At 40.7% G+C, this 22592-nt stretch overlaps 1 protein-coding gene across 2 annotated transcripts in view; it reads left to right on the top strand.

Annotated features, from left to right (window-relative positions):
• The window catches only part of Tfap2d (transcription factor AP-2 delta), a 64012-nt gene that overhangs the window by 4062 nt on the left and 37358 nt on the right, over nt 1–22592 (top strand). Inside the window, exons 1-5 of one of the 2 annotated variants that reach the window (XM_005318580.4) lie at nt 2830–3149; nt 4149–4646; nt 8109–8169; nt 18098–18263; nt 18435–18553. In XM_005318580.4, coding sequence (XP_005318637.1) covers nt 3111–3149; nt 4149–4646; nt 8109–8169; nt 18098–18263; nt 18435–18553 — 883 coding nt within the window. In that variant the 5' untranslated portion in view covers nt 2830–3110. Of the gene's footprint in view, nt 1–2829; nt 3150–4148; nt 4647–8108; nt 8170–18097; nt 18264–18434; nt 18554–22592 lie in introns of those variants that run through there. The other variant, XM_021721836.3, reaches the window with a different exon arrangement.

Here is a 22592-nt window from a genome sequence, read left to right as displayed (position 1 = left end):
GGGGCAAAACAGAGAAAGAGGAATTAACTTTGCTGAAAAGCCCAGACTTTGGGTCAAGCAAGATGGCACTTATTAATTGCTCAAGACTATTAATTGGATGGGAGAGGGAGAGGTGGGAGAGCTGTCTGACAAAAACAAATCCAGCACATGCACATCACACACAAGGCACCAAACCACACACCTGCCTCAATGAATTTCTTTACAAAAGGGGCGAGCTGAGCAACCCCAGAGCAGATGGAAGGGAACACTGACCAGTGTGTGCATATGGCATGGATGATTTCCTCAATTTTTCTTTCAGGGAGAAACAGCTTTTTTTTTTTTAAGTTAAGATGATGTGGGAGGGAGCAGTTGGCCAAGTGAAGTTTCTTTAAGGTTTAGATGCTTGTATAGGGAGTCTGGGACATGGGAACAGGGAAACTATTTCCAAAGATGGGGGCCCTGATGAAGTAGATCCCCAAAGTAAAAGTGATACACATTTCCTTCCTGTTTTATATACCTTAATTGCAAATAAAAGGATTGTTCTCATTCTCTGTGATCTTTAGTTTTCTCCAAATCCAAGGGTGTTCAGGGGCACAATAAAAGAAACTCTGGATTCTCTTTGCCTGAGTACCTAAAAGCCACTCAGGAAATGAGAATAGGAATGAGAATGAGAATGCAATGGAATGAGAATAGGGGGATGGAGTAGAGAGGTATATTTGCCAGTAACTCAGCAATGTCCTGATGCATTCAGATGGGTGGGGGCAACTGGAGGTCACTTTGTGGTATATACTCTGCTCAGGCTAGAACTTATTACTGAGAGTATTATAAGGACAAATCATCTGAGTCCAGGGGAGCATGTGGCTCTTCCCTGGGACAGGGAAAAATCACGTGGATTTTTACACTGGGACAGCAGGCGGAACAGGCAGCCAATTTGTCCTGAGCCTCCTGGTTGTTCCCAGGGGACAGTCTCTGCTGCTTGGACTGAAGCCTGAGAAGAAAGTCCCTTTGCCTTCAATAAAGATATATCTGGCAGTTGGGGGGTGGGAGGGCGGGAAGGAGTATAGGCTGAGAAGGTGTCATTCTTTTCCATTAGAGTTTGGACTGACTGGGGAGCTAACACCATACACTAAAGAAAGTGAATATGACTATTCACAAGATAACTTGCATATTCTTGTGGGGGGGGAGCTTGAACTTTATCAAGCGCAGAGATTTTTAGGGTAAAGTAATGGGGGCAGGCCCCAGCTACTATGGATAAAGATTATTTATTTTCTCTCTGGGTAAACTATGAAGGGCTGACTTAGATCTGGGAAACAAAGACTCTGATGCAAGCATTTTGGGATTCAGCCCCTCAGTGTCAATAGCACCTATCTTATCCCTTCTACTTAAAGATCAAGTTGGACATTCTTCCTTATCATCGCATTGACCTCTCTGTCTCCTGACTTCATTAGACCAAAATATGGAATCCCAAGAAGGTGGGGGGAGGCTGGTGTACATTGAAATAGGGAGCAAGTGTTGGCTGCTGACCCCTGTGCAGGACTGAAGCATCTCAGATCTCCATTTCAGACAATGCATTTCAATTCTTGTCGTGTGCCTTTGTCCATTTGTATAAGCAAAGAGCTCTGAGTGACAGCCCCAGTTAGCCTGCATGAGCAGATCCTAATAAACCCTCCCAAACCCCGACCCCCCCCCAAAAAAGCCACATGCCTGTTTGCCTGCGGCTTATTATTAAGACACCTTCTCAGCTTAAACACTTAAAAGCTAACCAAATGAAATGACAATTAAGACTGAATTACCCCTTCTATCTCTGAGATGAGTCTATGGGGCCAGCCAATTCTCTCTTAAGAAACAGGGGTGGAGAACAGACCTTGCAAAGCCTCAGTCTTGCCAGTTTATAGCCACTGCCACCCCCTGCAGGCACTAGACAACCTAGTAGGGGAAGCTAAATTTTGAACAAACTAAAGCTCAAAACTGTTTGAAAGTCAAGAAATCCACCAAAGAAATGGAGTAAGGTGTGTGCACTGCCTCCTTCCTGTTCTCTCTTTGTAAAATATAACTACAAGCACTTAAGGGTTATTTTGGGGGTAATGTTGTTCAAATACCTGGTTCCACTGCTAAATGCCCCGTCGCTTCCAACCAACACTATTTACAAGGGAAGAAGGAAAACACAAAAGAAAAGGAAAATATGTTGGGTTTGGGAGTGAAAAACAATATTTACCTAAGTGTAGAATCTTGTCACCACGTCTTTATTCTCTTGCATTTTTCCTAAATTCATTGCCAGTTCCACCACTTCTTTATGATGGAAACTTGGGACTGTCCCTCATGGTTATTTATTTTAAAAGCTGCTGAAAAGTGTAAGCCACCTCCTGGTGTTGCCTTTCAAAAGGGGAAAAGAACCCAAATTCAATGTAAATATGGAAAGAGCAGTATTGTTTCCACTTGGGCGAAAGCAGATACCCCAATCTAGGAAAAACTGATTCGGATGCTTGTTGGAAAAAGCCAGTTCTCAGCATGCAGGAAGTGGAGCCAATAGGAATGAGCACTTACCCATGTAAAAGGAAGCTTTAATTAATATATATTTCTATCTCTAATATACCCATATTGGGGCTAGATCTCTATCTTTACAATAAAATGTGTGCAAATGCTCTCCGCAGAGATGAGTCCCCACCTCAGTCGGTATAGAAAAGCATGATAAAGGTTGGAAAAAATGGATAAAAATGTTGAAAGAACCTCCAGTTCCTTATTAGGCGAAGATACAATATTTATTCCTTGTCTCCTGGGATAAATCTCTTCTGCCTATTGTCCTCCCAGTTCTCAGTGCTGATGCTTAATTTTCAAAACTTCTATATTACCAAGGGACCTACGACATCAGCCAAAGAAATACTCAGCAAGTACAAAATCTGTTCCAGGGAGCTGCTTTTGTGCAGAGGGAAAATTTTGTTCCTACAGGTTTTTAAGTGGGTACGAGGCAAGGAGCTATCTGATCCGGGCAAAACCATTACAATTTAGATCTCTATCTATAGAACATTTTTTTTTCTTAAAAAAAAATTGGAAAATACAAGAAGTTTGGATTTTTTTCCCGATTCTTTTTTTGGAGGGGGAAATTGCATCGTAAGCTTTTGGAGAAACCCAACATGTCAACTACCTTTCCGGGACTAGTCCACGATGCTGAGGTATTATTACTTTTTTTTTTTTTTTTTTTTTGAGCGCGCGTGTGTGTGGCGGCGGCGGCGGTGGCGGCGGTGGCGGCAGCTTCCCCTGCCTCTAATCTATATTGGACCGTTACGTTTAATTATAATCTGGCTTTCAGGGGAAGTTAAGGAAGGGAAGGGGAGAAAGTTCGTTATGACATCTGTCGCCAGGAAGGGCAACTCTGTTAAGAAACATTTGCCATAATGAGGGAGAAAACATAATCCTAATAATAAGGGGAGGGTGCTGAGGAGAAAGAGATAGAGACAGAAAAAGGATTCTCAGAAAGGCAAAGAAAAGGGACTGATGGGGGGCGGTAGGTGGACATGGGGGGTGGGGAACAACGCACCCCTTTTGGAGCCGGTTTATTCAAGGAAAGGGAAGCAGAGAAGGTGGGTCGGATTCCCTCCCCCAAATGGTTGACTAAAGAAAGTGAGCAAGTTGAACGATTTGCAGAATGGATTTTTTTTTTAAATATATGGACAATGATTTTGAGTAGCCCTGGCCAAACATCTTGTCATGGACAGGATCAGAATTTCGGTGTTGGGATCTGGTTGCAGTGGCGACGCGCGGGAATAGGACTTTCTGCATATGGGCTCTCTCCTGCTCAGGGTGTCCCCGGAGTCAGTCGCAAACCTGGTTCCCAACGCCCAGCTCCCTGCACAAGTCGAGCAGGGGCTGGGTGTGTGTTATGTGTGTGCGCGTGTGTGCGTGTGTGATGTCGCCCGCACCTATATAGGGTGGGGGATTTTTTTTCCCGCTCTCTCCACTGTGAGGACGAGGCCGCCCACCCCCAGTTCGCCTGTTCGCCAAGGCTCTCTAGCAAAGGCGCTGAGCCCCGGCTGCCGCTCTGCCTGAGCCCTGCTTACTCGCTCTCCTTGGAAAGCTAAAGAGAGCTCCAGGCTCTGGGAGAGTGGCGCCTTGGTTGCAAAATGACAAACCTCAAGTTTTTCTGCTCTCCCTTTTCCCCCTCTTCCTTCCAGATACGTCACGACGGATCAAACAGCTACCGTTTGATGCAGCTTGGCTGTCTGGAGTCCGTAGCCAATTCCACTGTCGCCTATTCCTCCTCCTCTCCTCTAACTTACTCTACCACCGGCACCGAGTTTGCGTCCCCCTACTTCTCCACTAACCACCAGTACACCCCGCTCCACCACCAGTCTTTCCATTACGAGTTTCAGCACAGCCACCCGGCGGTCACCCCCGACGCCTACTCTCTGAACTCGCTCCACCACTCGCAACAGTACTACCAGCAGATCCACCACGGGGAGCCCACCGACTTTATTAACCTGCACAATGCGCGGGCGCTCAAGTCCTCCTGCCTGGACGAGCAGAGGCGGGAGCTGGGCTGCCTCGATGCCTACCGCCGCCACGACCTGTCCCTCATGAGCCATGGCTCTCAGTATGGAATGCACCCAGATCAAAGACTCCTGCCAGGGCCCAGCCTGGGGCTGGCCGCCGCGGGAGCAGACGACTTGCAGGTAAATAAGCATGCAGGGAATTTGTCTGCGCCCTCCCCTCTTCGCCCTCCCCCTCCCACTCCATTAATACTCTGACAGTAAGTCGTCTCTCTCTCTCTCTCTCTCTCTCTCTCTCTCTCTCTCTCTCTCTCTCTCTCTCTCTCACACACACACACACACACACACACACACACACACACACACACACGAAAAGTTATCAAAACAATTAGAGGAGGAGTGTGCCCATTCTGTCCCTCTTATTGGATCCAGGCTTTTCACCTAGACGCGAATTAGTCCGGCTAGCTGCGGCCCCTACCTTCGGCCAGTACTCACAGAAGTCTTTTGTGAATCCACATTTCTGACCCTGAGCGGATGGGTGGGGGAGATCAGGGAGGCTGGGTTTGAGTGAACTCGACTCAGAATAAGACCCGATGAGTTGATGACCAATCGCACCCTCAGTTTACATACTTTGCAGGGTCGGGTTTACACTCCTGTTCCAGGAGCTCGTCTTCCACTGAGCCTGTGGTGATCTTGGGGGAAGGCAACTCGTTTGTTCTTGGGAAATTGTTGGAACATGAGCTTGAGTAAAAGTTTCACCAGACACTAGATTGCTATGTAAAGTAAGGAATCTGTAAATGAAAACCTTGAAAATCAACCCCAATGAAAGAATCTGCACAATGCACTTTGCCAGAGTGTATATTGAGTCTAATTCTCTGCGCCTGGTATTTACCCACACTTCACAGCCCTGTTGGATAACTCACATCATTATTTTTTCCTTTTCATTCCATTATGTTTTGCTTAAGATGAACTCCTTTAAAAAAACACACGTGAGGAAATAAAGAAAGAGCCAAGGAAGCAAAAGAAAGAGGAAGGGAGGGAAAGAGGGAAGGAAAGGGAGATGGCAATTAGGAAGGTAGACAGGAAAAAAGAAAATTGCTAAAACGAATTCAGACGCTGTGAAAACCTAACTCAATCAGATGATCTGTCTTCTACTTTCTTTTTTAAAACGTTTTTTTGTACATTCTTTGCCAACAATAGAATTTATAATTATGCAATCATATTATCTTAGGCACATTTAAAACAACTAAACCCACAGTAAGAATCTGAAAAACCCAAATTTGTATCTTCTTTTAGTGGAAAATGCAGCTCTGTCTGTGGGTCCCCATTTTTTCAGTTTGCCCAAAGCTGGCCAACTTCTCCCCACTCCACAGCACCAGTGGGGAGATATTCCAGGAGCATACGTTGGAGATGTAAGAGATCCCTTGTTGCGCACAGAAAATCTCCCCCACTTGTATACCTATGAGCAAGAGATTATTTTTAAATTAAACTGAAAGCCCTTACAGTTCCAACAAAGGGTCATAGCTGCAAGATCTATATGGAAGAAAAAAGATCTGGCTCCGTAAATTTTGACTTTCTACACTTATATTCACAAAATAATTTTATACGCTCAGGGCATTTTTACATTTTACACAAGGATCCCCTTATGTCTCAAGAGGGAAAAAAATCTGCCATTCAATGCTTTGCTCAACTAAAACCTATTTACTTCTTTTAATAGCCACGTCTGCTGCTGATTTTTTTGTATCTGTACAAATTTTTTTTCTGTGCTAGGCACAAAGCAGGGCATTTTTCAAAAGAGGGGATTAGAACATTTGCAAGCACCAGACAAAGAGAGAATCCTGTGCAAAAGGACACCGTAGTTTATCCAATTTTCGACTTAGTGCCATTCAACTGGTCATTTATGCAATGTCATCCGACCAAACAACATGTTTTACTTATGAGGGGGAAAAGTTTGTTAAGTGAAGGGACCAAGATTCGTTTCTTCCAAGAAAATAAACATCTTAACAGAGTGGGAGGGAAAGTGGTTCTTTCCCTTGGAGAACTTCAAGGCCCTTTACTTCTACATTTCAGATATTTTGAAACATTTTCTTCAGCCTCCTTTTAATATACTTATTCTCTCTTTCCTTTTTTATAACTCATTCTAAAGTGACATTGCACATACTAAGGAAGGAATGACTCCAGGGCAAAAGATGAAACAGGGTATAGTGTATGATAAAAAGTATATATATTTACATAGCTACATATATCTATAATATATGTCTGTGTGTATACACACACATGTATGTGAATTCTATGAAGGACATTTGTAAATCTGGCAAGCTATTTTCTTCTACTCTTCCCAAACCAAGTTGGCAGAATGAAAAAGAAAGAGTCATAACTACATTTAAAATGAGAAATGAGGAGGGAGTGTGTGGGAGAAGCCCGTCTCTCTCCTTTTATTTCTTCCTTTTTAAAACATTCATCAGCATATGCCTCATTTCAAATGCAACAAATGTAAATATACTTTTCCCTGCACAGAATTTTAAGTGAAAGTCCAATGGTTTGGAGGGCGGTCTAAGTCTGCCTAACAGATGCAAACAGTCTTGTGGCTTCAGTTCCATCTTTGAGTCCCCTAAAAAGATTTGCTATGGCCAACAAAGAAAACTGTCACACCTTTTCCCATCACCGCTTTAATTTATGCTCAGTCTCCAAGTTTTTTTTTTCATATTGATTTGATAATCACTTTAAGGCAGAACATTTAAAATAAGAAAGAGCTGGTGAGTAGGTTGAAAAGGGGGGTCTTACAGGCCTGCCTCAATATGGTGAAAATGGGGAGGCAAAAGGGAGCCAGGGCTGTAAAGGTTGTTTTGTAAAGTGGGTTTTTATTATGCACCGAATCTCTCCGCATTTACTTAACTCTTCACGGGCTGTTGGGTAGGTTAACACCCTTCAAGGCCTCTTTCATGTCCAATACCTCGTTTGTTTGTAAAGGAAAATGAGCCTTTAACACATTTTGAGTTAGGGGGGAAAAAGGACAGATGCAGAAAAAAAATCATTTTTTGTAATCAAAAATCAGCAAATCCTTTCCACCTTTCCAGCTCAAGTGATTCCTCAATGCATTAGGAGCCTGAAGATCTACAATGAGTGGACCTGAAGGTATTTCCTCCATAAGGCCCATTTTGGGTAGCATATAGGACGTTTTTACCTTTGGATAAACAGAACCCTAACATACATATCTTGATTCTTGCATGTGAAATAGCTCCTATGTGCTCCCAAGAAACCCACAACCCCAGACTTGATCTCCAGGTAAATTTTCTCCCCTCGTAAAGTGCTGAGTACACTCTCTGTATATATTCTATGTGCCTTGATGAAGACTCAAAGGGCTTCTCATTCTCTGATGCCAACATGAAAGGCTCTCAGGCACTTTGAAGTACAATATTGTATGGTGATATAAAATGCATACCTTAAAATTTATACAACTTTTAGATTGTGGTTTTTCTTGCATTTTTTTTCTTACAAATGTTTTCTGGCTACCTTGTCCTAGCTCAATGATTGCTTTCACAGGTCTATTGAGAAGGGGTTGAGGGATGGACTAGTCTGAAAGACTACCCACATGACCATACCTATCATATCTCAGTGATGTTATTTTATTTTTCTTTTATTAAGGGCTCTGTGGAAGCCCAGTGTGGGCTTGTTCTTAATGGCCAAGGTGGAGTGATAAGAAGAGGTAAGTAAGAACATTTTATTCTAAACATTCTCCTCTTATCTGTTACTTTGTTTTGAAGATCTGGTGTGGTTTTAAGCATTGAATTTCTTGTCTGCTCATTAAGAAAACAATTACTCTTAGTTATTCAAGTTCCATACAGGCATATTCACATTTAACATTTTTCTTTCTTCCATTGAGGCTTGAACACAGGCTAAGCCCAAGAGACTTGTGCTAGGCAATATCTGCTGCTCCTCATAGAAGTGACAGAATCAAAGTTAGAAGAGGGGGAAAAGAACTGAAAAAACAAAACAAAACAACTTTTCACACCCCCTTCCCCAATCATCAATACCACATCCTCGAGCAGAATTTCTGGTCTCTTTTAGCTCTAATGTGCCAGCCACAGCCTGAGTTTTTGAGGTGATGGTGTTAGCTTGAGGCTTTGAGGGATTCTGTGAAAGGCTAGATCATTGAGGCTTTAGAGGAGGCTAATGAAACACCAATATTGTAGCTGCCGTATTTTCTAAATGTCCAGAACATTTCTTTCTTTAAGGGAGGGTGGGAGGAGGCGGTAGTGTTAACTGTACCGGATAAAGCTTTCTTGTTCCCATCTGTTGAGGAAAACATCTGAATCCAGAGTTACCCATGGAATTGGAAGGTGGGGCGGGGGGAAGGCGAGAGAAGAGGAGAGAGCTGTTGCTTTCAGCTCAAGCACTGAAGGGGGCTGCATTTCAGATGTTCCGTTTTGACAAAAGGTTTTGAACTATGACATTCACAGGGCCTCAAGGCAGTGCAGATTTTGCTGGCTTCCATGCTTAACTGTACCCAGAGCCTCTGAAGTTTATTTTTCTAGCATGCTGAGTAACCCAAGGAGCACACAAGGCAAGAGGGACCAGCTGTTATCCCAACTTCATACGAATTAATAAGATGTGGCCTATTCACCAGGACTAATTCCTGCTCCAGGGCCACAATTGTCTTTAGTAACCAAACCACTAAAACTGAGTTACTTCTGATGGTACCAAATTAATGTGCTCCAGTCACTCCCTATTTCTTTGAAAACTTCTTGAATGATTTGATTTTTCTGAAGAGAGACATGTGCTGTTAGAAACAGAAGATTCTTTTGTGTTTAAACTGTAGATCTCCTGAAGCAATATACAATATGAACGCTTAAATTCAAGAGGAAAGAAAACAAAGGGTGTTTTATTTTTCGAAATTGGCTACTGCTGCAGTGTATGTTTGGAGTTTATGTTAAATTTAAAAGAGATATTCACCACTTGTTTCACCTTTCAGATATTTAAAAACTATTTTTTAAAAATGTCTGATATTGCTCTGCATAATTTTGGGTGTTTTGTTTTGCTTTGTTTGTTATGAGCAATATTAAGCTTGCCTGTACTCAGCCATATTGTAATGATATGAAATAGGCCCAAGACTAGTGAATATGAAAATTAAACATATATACTATTGGGCAGGTAAAAATTACACAGTAAAAAGGGGGACCCGTGAGACTCACGTGCTGATTGGGATCATTTGGGGCAGGCAAAACTAAAGGTGAGGCCCAGCGCTCTGGGCGCACAGAGATGTTGGTGGTGCTGAAGGACAGCGCCACTAATTAGGGACCGGAGCCGGTTCCTCAGAGAGGAGTAGCTCGCGCTACTACAGTTTTTCCATGCAGTTCCGTACTAAGATTGCCTTCCTTGATGCTTGAAAATTACATCCTATTGCACAATAGGTGACAGAGGGTGGAGATTATTCAAGGATGAGGATGGGAGGCCTCGGGTGTGGAATCAGTTGAATTGGCATAGAAAGGTTTAGGTGACATCCCCTCACACTTTATCATTCTTCCAAGTAATGCAAAAGATTTAAGAGATTTAAGAAAAAAGAAATGCAAAACATTTAATCTACAAGGTGCAAGCTGAGGTCTTTTCAGAGTCACAGAAATTGTGTTCCATAGATGATGTTTTATTTTTCTTGTAGAACTCTATTTTTTAAGTTAAAAAATCATTTCTTAACCTGCTTTTTGAAACAAAAGATTGATTTTGTACTAAAACAGTATAACTCCAAAGATAAGGGAAATGTCACTTGGTGTTTATGTCTGTATTGTTAGACTAAACCTTAATCCTCCACTTTGAAGAATTCAAATTTTAGCTGCCAAATTTATTTCATTTTCATATGTTTTAGAGAAAGGCCAATTAACTTGTTTGAACCCTGAAAGATGTATGTCTATATGCATTGGTTTATCCTGAAACTATCAATATTCGTGACAGTTTAAAAGTGGATATCAAGGAAGGGGGTATATGTTTTGTCAGACCCTGCCCTGCCCCTTATATAAGGACTCTTTATTTTTAAAGAAATTCTTAGGAAGCTCCTTCTCTCTATGGTCACAGTTATGAATAGGACTCCAAATATCAATAGCTTAGATCAGTTTTGTTCATCAAAAATCAGGAGGACATTAATTCCAGCACTCTGCTTTTCTGCACTCCCTCTTGTAACCCAGTGTTGTCTTACAGCTTAGATGAGAATGTGTTTATTTTTCAATCCATACTTTACAGATACTTCCTTGTATAAAACAGGATTTCTTGAAAAACACAACTTTTCTACTGTTTTCTGGTTTTGGCCAAATTCTTGGATAAATTTGCATTTCTAGTGATATCCGGAATTTACATTGCAAGAAAAATAAATCTCACTTTCAAAGACCCCTTCAAGTGTTTTTCTTGAAGAAAGATACAAGCCTGTGTAGTTTACATGAGTTCATCATGATAAAGCTATCCTGATTTGCAAGGGGGAGAAGGAGTTAGGGGAGTTATCTTAAATTTGGCTACTTGTAAAGAGCAACATGCCATTTTCTGATTCACTTTGTTAAGTAGAAAACATTGTTTTGGGCCTATAATGAGAGCCTGATATCCAAAAAAAAAAAAAAATGCGTGAAGAGGAGTTATCAGCAAGGTAATTACCACCTAGATAAAATATTTGCCACCGCCTTGGAGGCGCAGCTCCCTGCGCGCTCACTCTCGGTTAATGGTGTGCGCGATTTTGCCCGCAGCTCCTCCACTCCAACCATCAGAACCAATAATCTTTACTTTACCCTGTGCTCGAGTATCGATAGCTTCTTTCGCCTCGGGCGTTGGCTTTGATATGTTAATATTTCTGAGTAGCAAATTCTGCAGAGATCATATTAATGTTGTACGTACAGAGTGGAGCTTTGCCTTCGTTGAATATTCAGATACTGGGTTTCAAAAGGCATCTCTTGAAGAAATGAGGCTTCTATTTACAGGAGTCGTCTATGTTTTTAATCATTAAAAAAGAAGAAGAAGGAAGGAAAGAAGGAAGCAAGGAAAACTCACTCTTCTTTTCCCGGTGAATCTTCCTTACCGCCCCACCCCAAACCCCTCCCTTTGTCAGCCGCTGGTCCCTTTCATTTCTCGCTCAGACGTTAATAATAAGTGAACCAAGTTGATGATGACGACGACAATGAGGAGGAAGCTAATAATGGATCCAGATTGGAATCAAACAGGGTAGGGTTTCAATTGGATAGGGGACTGTGGCCTTCAGATGAGGATAGAGGTGAGATGAGAAAACTCAGCCTTTCCATATGTGGGTGGAAAGTGACATTTTGGCCCTGGTCTCTTTTGTGAAATCGGGATGGCAAACTAAAAAAAAAAAAAAAAAAAAAAAAAGCTGGGGGGGGGGGGATGAAAAAAGTGAAGAGGGGAAGCGCCCTTGTTTCGCTTTGTGATCATTCTGCCTTGCAGCCCCAGGCTAATTTCAGAAGCTTAAATACCGCTGTAGCCTCTGGGCCACGCGGAGAGGGAGCGGACCCGGCCACTGGCAGGCAGGAACGCTTTCCCTATTGCCCGTGGCTACACAAAATACAAACTACTTTGAATCAAAACATTTTTGGGGAATTAATATGATTTGAACTCTGCACGTTTTAAGCGAGCTGGAGTTTGTCAGATCGCTTAGAGGTGACTGGCACGCCGAGGCGGAGGCATTTACGCTGAGGACAAACATTGTCAGATCTGATTTAATTTTTTAAATAATGTTGCCTTGAAACGCTGCTTTAGCTTCAATCGCCCTGACTGCCAATAATAGGATGGATGGAGCTAAGCGCTTTCCCCTTTCTTGCCGCCCTTGTGGCGGCTCACATACTCCTTGAGCAGGAGGATGCTCCTTCTCTGGCTGCTTTGAGTTTCTAGAGGGCCTGAACCTTGGAGTCCCCGGTTGGAAAGAATCAGTGACCATTTCAGCAGCTCCTGGAAGGGGTAAAAATCAAGGGTGGGAAGCCTTGTTCCTCTTCTTTGTTAGCACCCCCACTCCACCCCTGACCCCAGTAAAAAGCAGCTACCCTCAGTCTCTCTTTCCTGGAACTCGCCAGAATTCATTTCTGTGATTCAACCTTTGTAGGTGAGAATGATCCAGAAATACACTTTGAACCTCATCTTCTTCCTTATTTCTCTAAAACAGATTTGAAGTTCAATCTCTATTATATGAATTCTAAAACTTGTGTATAAAAGTACCCGGAGGCCTGATTTGTTGGACTTTGGTGGTGGAGGTGGGGTACTTTCCCCTAGTCTGCTATCTTCTCTCTCGGTTTCTTTACTGCTTGAAACTCACCAAAATCCAAAGCACTCTGTGCATTGGGGAATGGAGATTAATCCTCCACACCCACCATAACGCACACCACCACCATTAAACCAGCCATTGTCTGGGTGCAAACCTCCCTTTCTTTTGTTCTGCGGGGAATCTGCACAGGGTGGAATTTATTCAGCCATGGTAATCCCGTTATACCTGCAATCGGAGTATCCCTCCTCAGAACAGTACAATCCGATGACGCATCATCAAAGGCCAACTAGATGGCAATTAAGTACCCACCCCATTGCGGTTTGATTACAATTAATATCTGCTGCCTTGGGGAGAGGAGGTCACATGGGGGAGGAGGATTGAGAAGGGAGAAAGGCTAGAGGAGAAGCAGCCCAGAGAACGATACTACCCCACCCAGCTCACACACGCAGCGCACCTCGCAGAAATGCAGCTGCAGAACTAATAAGGACAGGAAACTCTTGTAATCGCTTACACATTTTTAATGTGTCAGGGAAAAAAAAAAGAGCTATCACTGGAGATGAAGAAGGGGAAGAAAAAAATCCCTGCCGTTTGTATTTCTTTCATTTGAATTGTAAACATCTGTTTGGCTGTAAGGCGAACAGAACATTTATTTTGCTCCCAAGATTTGGTCTAATTATGTCAACACCAACGCGGCGATGAGTGGGGCGGTGCAGCGACTTTGGAGAGGCTGCGCGCTTGGGCCTAGCGCCCGGAAGCTCGACAGGAAGTATTGATCGCACCTGGAGAGCGCTGGGGGCCTCTTAATGCAGCTGGGAGTGTTCTTAGAGAGAGGCTTGAGGGCGGTGAGACCAGTTTGTGGCTCAGAAGCCGCTTTAGGCGCGCCCAGGGAACCGCAGCTCCTTGGAGGCAGCCGCCGCTCTTTCCTCTGCCCTAATTGCTGGGGATGAGAAGAGGAAAAGCGGTCCCAGTCGCTAGAGCTTGGCTTTCCTGTTCAATTGCAATGCAGAGGGTGGGTGGTTTTAATGTAGCGCCTCAGATCTTACCCTGCGACGTTGTAAATTGCTCAACACAATAGCGGTGTTGGGCAGCCTTTGCTCAGGTAACTGAGCACGCGCGTGCGCACGTTCAATTCCCATTTTCCCTCCTCATCAGCTAGAGAGATAAGTAGAGCAGTTGTGAACAACCTCATATTTCAGATCGATTGAGACCCAGATAACTACTCTCCAAGATGCTTGGGTCGTTGGTTGACCAAGTTTGTACTTGTAGCCCAGTACTTTTCACACCATTCCATACTGTGCCTGCAGACACAAGGACAGATGTCCCCAGATTTGCCAAGAAGAGTATAATCCCAACCTTCTTCAGACTGTGCAGGATCTAACAAGGTATGACAGCTGAAGGATCTGCATTGATATATTCTGTGTCTGGTTTTGTCACCCCCACAATCTTTAGCTAGCTTATTCCTTTTGCTTTGGCAAAGTTATTCCTTTTTTCTAAAGTCATGAACTAGACAAGTGACCTTGAGGAGATAATTCTTGATTTCTACATTGTTGCTATAGCTGCTCATTAGAGTTTGCAATATCACTGGAACTAGGGAGTCTTGTTTCCAACTTTGAAAATAGTGACCTTCATGTCTTTATTGCTTCTGTGCACTATTAATAGAAAAGAGATGAACTCTGGAATCTTGCATGAACACTCTGGTTCTGGCTGCAAAGACATCCCTAACTAGGGTGCTGAATAAAAAATGAGACCACATAACTTCAATGAGAGCTGACATGAAACAAAGGTACCATGAGGAACTTCAGCCAGTAACCCTTGTTTATAGCTTGGTGAGGTCCACTCTTTTATGACTTTCCTTCTCTGAGGTCTCATCATGCCATCTGTAGTCTGGGTCCCCATAGAGAAGAACTAACCCCTCACTATCCTCATTGCAAATGCAAAACTTTGGTTATGTTGACTTTTTTCTACCTCCATAAAAAGTGAAACATTGAAAAGAAAGATATTAGGTTCCCCAAGTTGCTGTAAACTCTACAAGTTGCCAAATCTTTAGCCAGAACAAGAGAGTTCCCCAAGGCTGCAGCAATGCCAAGTATCAAAGCAACAGAAATTCCCTTTAAAGATGCTGTGACATAAAAAATAAAAGACTCTAGAGTTGATGGCTAATCCTGAATACAAAATAAATCCTTCAGGCAATTTGTGTGTGCATAAAGCATACTGTTAATATGCAGCCTGTGTAATTTACCTAATACATGCCTATTTGAGCATAAGCCAGAAACCCAAACTGGATGTAGAAAAGTCTCAGGGCCCAGGGAGTTAGCACATTACCAGGTAGCAGACTCAGTGGTATCCCTGAGAGCAGCTGGCTTTCAGCACATGGCATTCACTTTGTCAAAAAGGTGGTAGTTTTCTAATGAAAAAGAATTTTATTTAACTTCTTTTACAAAAATGATGGTCATTGGCATTTCTTTAAATCTGGTGTCTAACACACTGAACATTAAAGAGAAAAAAGTTCTAAAAAGAGAGGAACAGTCTAAATTGTGTCCTTCTCCTTCCTTAGCAGCTAGCAAAATCATATGTATATTTGCTCAAATGCTTTCTTCCCCCACTCATAATAAACTTGGGACTGATTGGGTGAGATTCCTTTTCCCCTCAAATATATACTGGCTAGTGTTTGAGAGAGGAATGTTAATGGAAGAATATAAATTTACTTATTATTCCTATGACTGTGGGTAGAGGTACCTTTTCTAGAGAGGGCTATGTGAATTTTGGATATAGACATTGATTTTTATTCTTGGGGTTTAATATTTTTCTTCACACTAACCTAAATCCTAAAGTAATCAGAGCCATAATTCTCACAGTATGACAGCAAATGTATTTATACTCATTTTGCTTTCCTGTTCAACTTTTGAAAAGTGACCTTAGTTTATTTTTTTAAGTGCATTTTGTATCTATAGGTACCAAGGTAAAGCATTAATGAAAGTGACTGGTAGCCTCAGGCCCAGGAATCTGGGAATTTGTTTTTACTATGATTGTTGTTATTTACTTGCTTAAAATCCTCTCTGGGAATGTGAAGTGCAAAAGCACAGGTGGATTTATGTTTTCATCTCCTGAAGAAGGGGAGTTATAGTTTTCCGTGATGTGGGCTACAAGTTTGACTCCCACGCAATGGATCTGAGTTTGGCAGTTGAGGTTATGACTTCTTAGATATGAAACTGAAAACAGGTGTCCAGGAACTGGCATGGAAAATTTGGCTAAATATAAATATAAATATATTGCAGCCTGGAGAGCCTTTCCTGACACTCTGAATATCTTACCTTTTGTTTTAGGGGTCATTCAGGGATACTGACAGCCTTAGAATACTTAAGGAGAAAGACCTTGGTCTTTAGCACTTTCCAAGAAAATTTGGATGACAGTTAAACAGCCAGGAATAATTCCCAAAATTGCAGAGGTGTAAATAGTTTAAAAGTGGGGCAAGGTTAGCTAGTCCTCTCCTCCCCTGTCAGTGGTCCTTCTGTCTTTCTAAATGTTGTCCAGCTTCTTTAGGCTTCCATGCAAAGGAACATGCCTAAATCTGACTGCCAGAGACTCCACCCATATAAGTCACTGTGCTGCTTAGTAATACATGGTAGGAGTTACCTGGGAAGCAAGTGGAGAGTCCTAGTCTGGTACTTCTCAAACTTCAATGAATATATGTACCAACAGGGTGTCTTATCAAAGTGCATTTTTTTTTAAAGAGAGAGTGAGAGAGGGAGAGAGAGAGAATTTTAATATTTATTTTTTAGTTATCGGCGGACACAACATCTTTGTTTGTATGTGGTGCTGAGAATCGAACCCAGGCCGCACACATGCCAGGCGAGCGAGCTACCGCTTGAGCCACATCCCCAGCCCCTCAAAGTGCAAATTTTGACAGAAATTCTGAGATTCTACATTTCTAACAGATCCCTTCCTAGGCTGTCAATTCTGCCTCTATGTATTTATGTATGTATGTATGTATGTATGTATTCATTCATTCGTTCATTCTGAGAGTGCTCCATCAATGAGTTACATCTCCAGCTCATTTATATCATACATATATTTGGGGGGGGGACAGGGTCTTACAAATTATCCTGGCCTCAAACTTGAGCCTCCCAACCTGCTTCAATCACAGGCATGTGCCATTATGCCTGGTTCTGATGCTATCTTTGGAGGACCACATTTTTAGTAAAAAAGATCTTGGACCACACTTTTCTGCCATTTTTCTTTCTTTTTTCCACTCATAGAACTCAATCCTTTATTGGAGACAAGTCTCAAAATTGCCCATAACTTTAAAAAAGCCATAGCATGCTCAGAAAAGCCAATTTGAATTTGAATTCACCACTAACCCTTAAAAACTTTCCTCATAGGGCTCAAAGCAAGATGAGGTAGGCTTGCAGTCCTAGAACATAAAGCCACCATCCTAGCAAGGGGGACATTGGCCCAGAATTTTTACAGTGAGTGAGAAATTTGCCAGCAAGAACTGTCCTCACTGATAAATCCCCTTAGGTCCTCAAGTCTACTTCAGTGGGTGAGATTACAGAATATCCTGTGCTGTTCCTGAAGGAAGGTAAAGTTGAAGGGATTTTCTGGACCCTGGAGATAGACATCTTCTGTTCCCAAAACTCCAGCATGTCAAAATTCCTTGATGATTTTTCTATTAATATTTCCCTTTGCTTTTCACTCTAATGGTAATAATAAAAACAACCACAGCAATAATATTATTTATAACTAACATTGTTACCATGTTCAGATCTTGTGATATATTTTCCTATGTGTGCCAATTTACACATAATAAAAGGATTTGACCTGTCATTGCCTGTATGGGTTATAAGTTTCTGGCTATAAGCAGATTATTTTTAGTAATATGTCAGGATTGAATGACTCTGGTGCCTTTAATTATTAGATGGATGAGGGAAAGGAGATGGAATTCTCAAACATTTTGGAAAAGAAAATAAATCATGCATAAAAAGTTTCTATCCATGTATGTGTGTGTACACATACAGATACAACCATGGATAAATAACACCTTTAATGGGGTTGACTACTAGAATTGGGATTTTCAATTAATAGAGGTGCTTAATTTATTGAAGTGTTTCTTGGTGTGACTGGTGAGCCAGGCTGTATTCCAAAAGATGCCAATTTTCTCTAAAATTACTGTTGTATACTCACAACCATTTTCTGTGTGACATTGAAAAGACCAAATTCTGGTTATTATTTGGAAGGACATCTTCAAAGGAGCTCTCTGAGATAATGTGGGTGATTTATAAATACAATTGCTGTCACCTACTACTAAATATCAAGTGGTCCCTTGATATTAACTGCCTCTCATATACTTCTTCTCCTGCCTTCACTAACATGTTATATACTTTTTCCTCCCAAGGTGGCACCTGTGTGGTCAACCCCACAGACTTGTTTTGCTCTGTTCCTGGTCGTTTGTCCCTTCTCAGTTCTACTTCCAAATACAAGGTGACCATTGCTGAGGTAAAGAGGCGCCTCTCACCACCTGAGTGCCTCAATGCTTCACTCCTGGGAGGCATTTTGAGAAGGTAAGTTAGCACTAGTTCCAGCACTGTCTGTCTGCTAACTACTGATGCCGCACCTTCAACCCTCAGTCCTTATGTCTAACACCCAATATATTCTCCATGTCATCAAGTCTTCTCACAATTTTCTCCAGAATGTGAACTTTCAAAACCTACTTTTTATTTGTTGTTGGACAGAGCAAAATCCAAGAATGGAGGTCGCTGCCTGAGAGAGAAACTGGATAGACTTGGCTTAAATTTGCCAGCAGGAAGACGGAAAGCAGCCAATGTTACTCTCCTTACTTCCTTAGTTGAAGGTATGATTTTTTCAGTACTGTCAAGCAATGATGGAAGGTTGAAAATTCTTTGATAGTCAGGATTTTTAGATTATGTTATTTTACTTTTTTATGCTATTAAGCATAGTTACGGGTGAGTTTCCTAATTAATCTTGGCAATGATGATTGAATTTGGCTTAATATAAGACTTAAATTATTCATAGGATGTTAATTAACTTACTAATTTTAGCAGTATTAGGGAAGAAGACAATAGAAGACAATGGAAGAAGACAATTCTCCAAATATTTGCTAAAGAATAGCAACAAAAAACTGGCTATTTCATTTTTATTATTTTAGAGTATAGACAAATCTGGTTTAATTTATTATAATTCAGCACAACATGATCCACAGTATAAATAATTCTTTATGAAGAGTTCACAGAAGTCTAGGCATGATACTGAGGGTGAAAGTACATTGTGTTAATCCTAGTAGATATCTTTTAAAGCACAGTGAAGTTCCATAGCTTTATGGTGGGATAAGCTGAGTCAGAAAGGTGAAGGTTAGCTAGTGGGAAAGAGGGAGAGAGGTGGAAAAAAATTCCCAGAAGTTATTTTTTCCCAATTTACATTTTCTCCTTTGTATTTTTTATTCTATAAGCACTAAACTTTACACTTTCTCATACAATCTTCTTTTAAGGAGAATTATTAGGTACTTAGCAAAAAACTTTGTGGGGGTAGTTTTTTAATGTCAAAGAAAAGTTCTTTCATAACCCAGAAGGCTATGGTTTAAAATGTGAATGACAGGGGCCTTTTGTGCTAAGCCTCACCTGAATGCACCTTTGACACTTTTCTACCATTGCTTATTCGCCAATATGGTACTATAGAGAGTGGTAAGTGACCAAAACACAAAAACAAACATCTTGACTTTTTTCTATATTATTAATACATAATATTTACTGTTCAACATTAAAATTTAGTGGGATATTTACATTTATCTTGAGAAAATTGCTTTAGGGATTGTGCTACTAACAATTGTCTTATGTGCTAATAGCAATAATGACAATAATCACAATATTATTTATGACAAATATTTCGTAAGAGTTACTCTTATAGGTTGAGCACCCCTTACTCAAAAATTCAAAATCTGAAATTTTCCAAAATTCTAAAACTTTTTAAAATTCCAACATGATGCTCCAAGGATTTTGAAGAATTTTGGAATTTGGATTTTCATATTAGAGATGTTAACTGATAAGAGATTTGCAAATATTCCAAAATTTGGAAAAACTCCTAACTATGAAACACTCTGGTCCTAAGCATTACGGGTAAATGATACACAACTTATAATGTTTTAGATCTTGTGCTGTGTTACCTGTGCTTGTCAATACTGAGGGCTGACCAATGGTAGGGGGACTTGACTTATCCACACATGTTGGCTGGGAGGACTGAGGAAGAGCAAAGTAAAATAATAGTAATCATCATCATCATCATCATCATCATCATCATCATCATCATCATTTGATTCTAAAGAGAGATGGATTCCTGCTCAATTTAAATAAAAATATTAAAATTATAGCTATTTTTAAAAAGAACAAAACACTTGTTGAGGATAGAATAAAGGAGATTTAAGAATTTATGTGGAGCCAGGTGTGATTGTGCATGCCCGTTATCTCAGCAACACAGGATGATAAGGCAGAAGTATCACAAATTCTCTACTATCCTAGGCAACTTAGTGAGACCCTGTCTCAAAATAAAATTAAAAATGTCTGTGATGTGGCTCAGAAAAAGAGCACTTGCCTAGCATCTCTGAAGTCTGATACTGCAAAAACAAAACAAAACAAAAAAACAAATAACACATGTAGATGGTCATGATTCTCAAACCAAACAATGTGGAAAAATCAAATGAGAAAGTGCGTTTAAAAGTGCCTTGGCCCCATCACTGAATTAATTGAAATTCAGTGTGGGATATGACCAGACTCTCCAGGTGATTCTGATGAATGATATTATTTAAGTAAAACTGGTGCTTCTTGGGATTCTTTTCACTTCCCAGGATAGATTGACTATGAATACTCATAAAATTTGCAACTTGTGTGAAAAGTAAAGACCTCTCTTTTGAGAGGTCTCAAAAAAAAAAGACCTCTCTCCTGAGTGTCTGTGAAAGTACTGGCCAGTACACATAGAAGATCCATAGAGAGTATGTTCACAATTATCCTTATTGATTTCAAGTTAGTCAAGAGCACTGGGGTATCCTGTATAGGAATCATCTGTCTATACTAACCAAATGGGTACAGATCAAATATGAAATCCTAGAATAATCCCTGGGGTCTTTGATCATACCTTCCCTATCACAAAAGTGCCTCTCTTGTGTTCTAGTCATATGGCTCTGGCTCACTCTTAACAACAAACCTGGGATAAAGAAACTTAAGATTTTATTCTTCATAGGTACATATTACTTTAATTGAGTGCTTATTGAAATCCCTCAAAACTTCATAATGTAGACAATCAAATCTCTTATTGATGAATTCCAGTCACTTTGATGGAACTTTGGAACAGAGGTTTAGGGACAAAGGGACATTTTGCATCCTTCAGGGGTCCTTGTATTATGACCCTCAAACTTATTTTCATGTACAATTTTTAAAGTTCCACAATTTGGACAATATTCTTGATTTCTTTTTAGTTTGTGTTCTTTTCAAATGCTAATTGTAAATTCCCTAAATTTCATAAATCACTATTAAGTCAGGATTCATGACCAATAGTATCAAAAACTACCAGTTATAGTAAGACAGGAGGAGAACCTAATATTAGAAGGATATGGATATTTCATGTAAAATGAACAGGATTCATTATAACCCTGGGCTGACAGGAAGAACAGCCTCAATGTTGAGGATTCTCCTGTACCTATTCTTCCCTATATTTCACTTGGTTTGGTGGCAATGGCTGGAAACTCTTCCAGACAGCAATGCCATGTTCTGCACTAGGCTCCTGGCCCTTGAACTTCTGCAGGCCAGGTTGGATGTACACAGAGAAATGGAAACCCAACACTGATTTTTCAGTCTCCTGAGACACTTAAATAGTTGATGCTTTTCATTAACAATTTTGGGACTTTGATCCTTTTAGATCCAGAAAGAATCTGAAGTTTGTTCTGTTTGCACAATTTACCGTATTTACCATTTGATAAATGATCCCTTGAATTGAACATACCTATGGTTGATATATTTTTTTTCTCCTTAGTCAAATATTTTTGTAGGAGCCAGCAACATTTTAGATATTTTTTTGGAAATTCTGAAACTAGATTCTTAGTCATCAAAAATGGTCCATCAAGGGCTGGGGCTGTAACTCGGTGGTAGAGCACTTGCCTAGCACATGTGAAACACTGGGTTTGATTCTCAGCAGCACTACATAAAAATAAATAAATAAAATAAGAGTATTCTTTCCATCTAAAACAACAAAAAAATTTTAAATGTTCCGTCAGCTTTCTTTCTTCTTTTTTTTTTGAGAGAGAAAGAGAGAATTTTTTAATATCTATTTTTCAGTTTTCGGTGGACACATCTTTATTTTATTTTTCTGTGGTGCTGAGGATCGAACCCAGCGCCCCGCGCATGCCAGGTGAGCATGCTACCGTTTGAGCCACATCCCCAGCCCACATCAGATTTCTTAAAAACAAAGTTTGTGGAAAAGAGCACTACTCTTTTTTTTTCAGTTTTTTATTGATGTCCCTGCTTTACCTCCTGAATTTCCTACATTAACACATATATGCATTTTAATCACCAATAGCCAGTAATTTTGATTCTTTTAAAAGTATTGCTTAAAATTCTTATAGAGTAGCCTAGCCAAGCTAAGAATATTAGTTTCTCAAACAGCTTGGTGATCAAATACATTACTAGGGTTCAATCATCTCCCCACATTTTGGTACAGTACATGAAACAAGAGATAAAAATATTCAATTGACATTATTTCTGATAGATCAGATGTAAAAATAAATCCAATGAAGTTCAAATTTCCATTGAGAGCTATAACAAGCTCTCAATGCAGAAATGATATAATCTTTATAAAGATCCCAACAGTAAAGAGTAAGGTGTTTCATG

The sequence above is a fragment of the Ictidomys tridecemlineatus genome, chromosome 8 (genome assembly GCF_052094955.1).
Source record: "Ictidomys tridecemlineatus isolate mIctTri1 chromosome 8, mIctTri1.hap1, whole genome shotgun sequence".
NCBI lineage: Eukaryota > Metazoa > Chordata > Mammalia > Rodentia > Sciuridae > Ictidomys > Ictidomys tridecemlineatus.
This window is presented reverse-complemented; position numbering and strand designations above follow the sequence as displayed.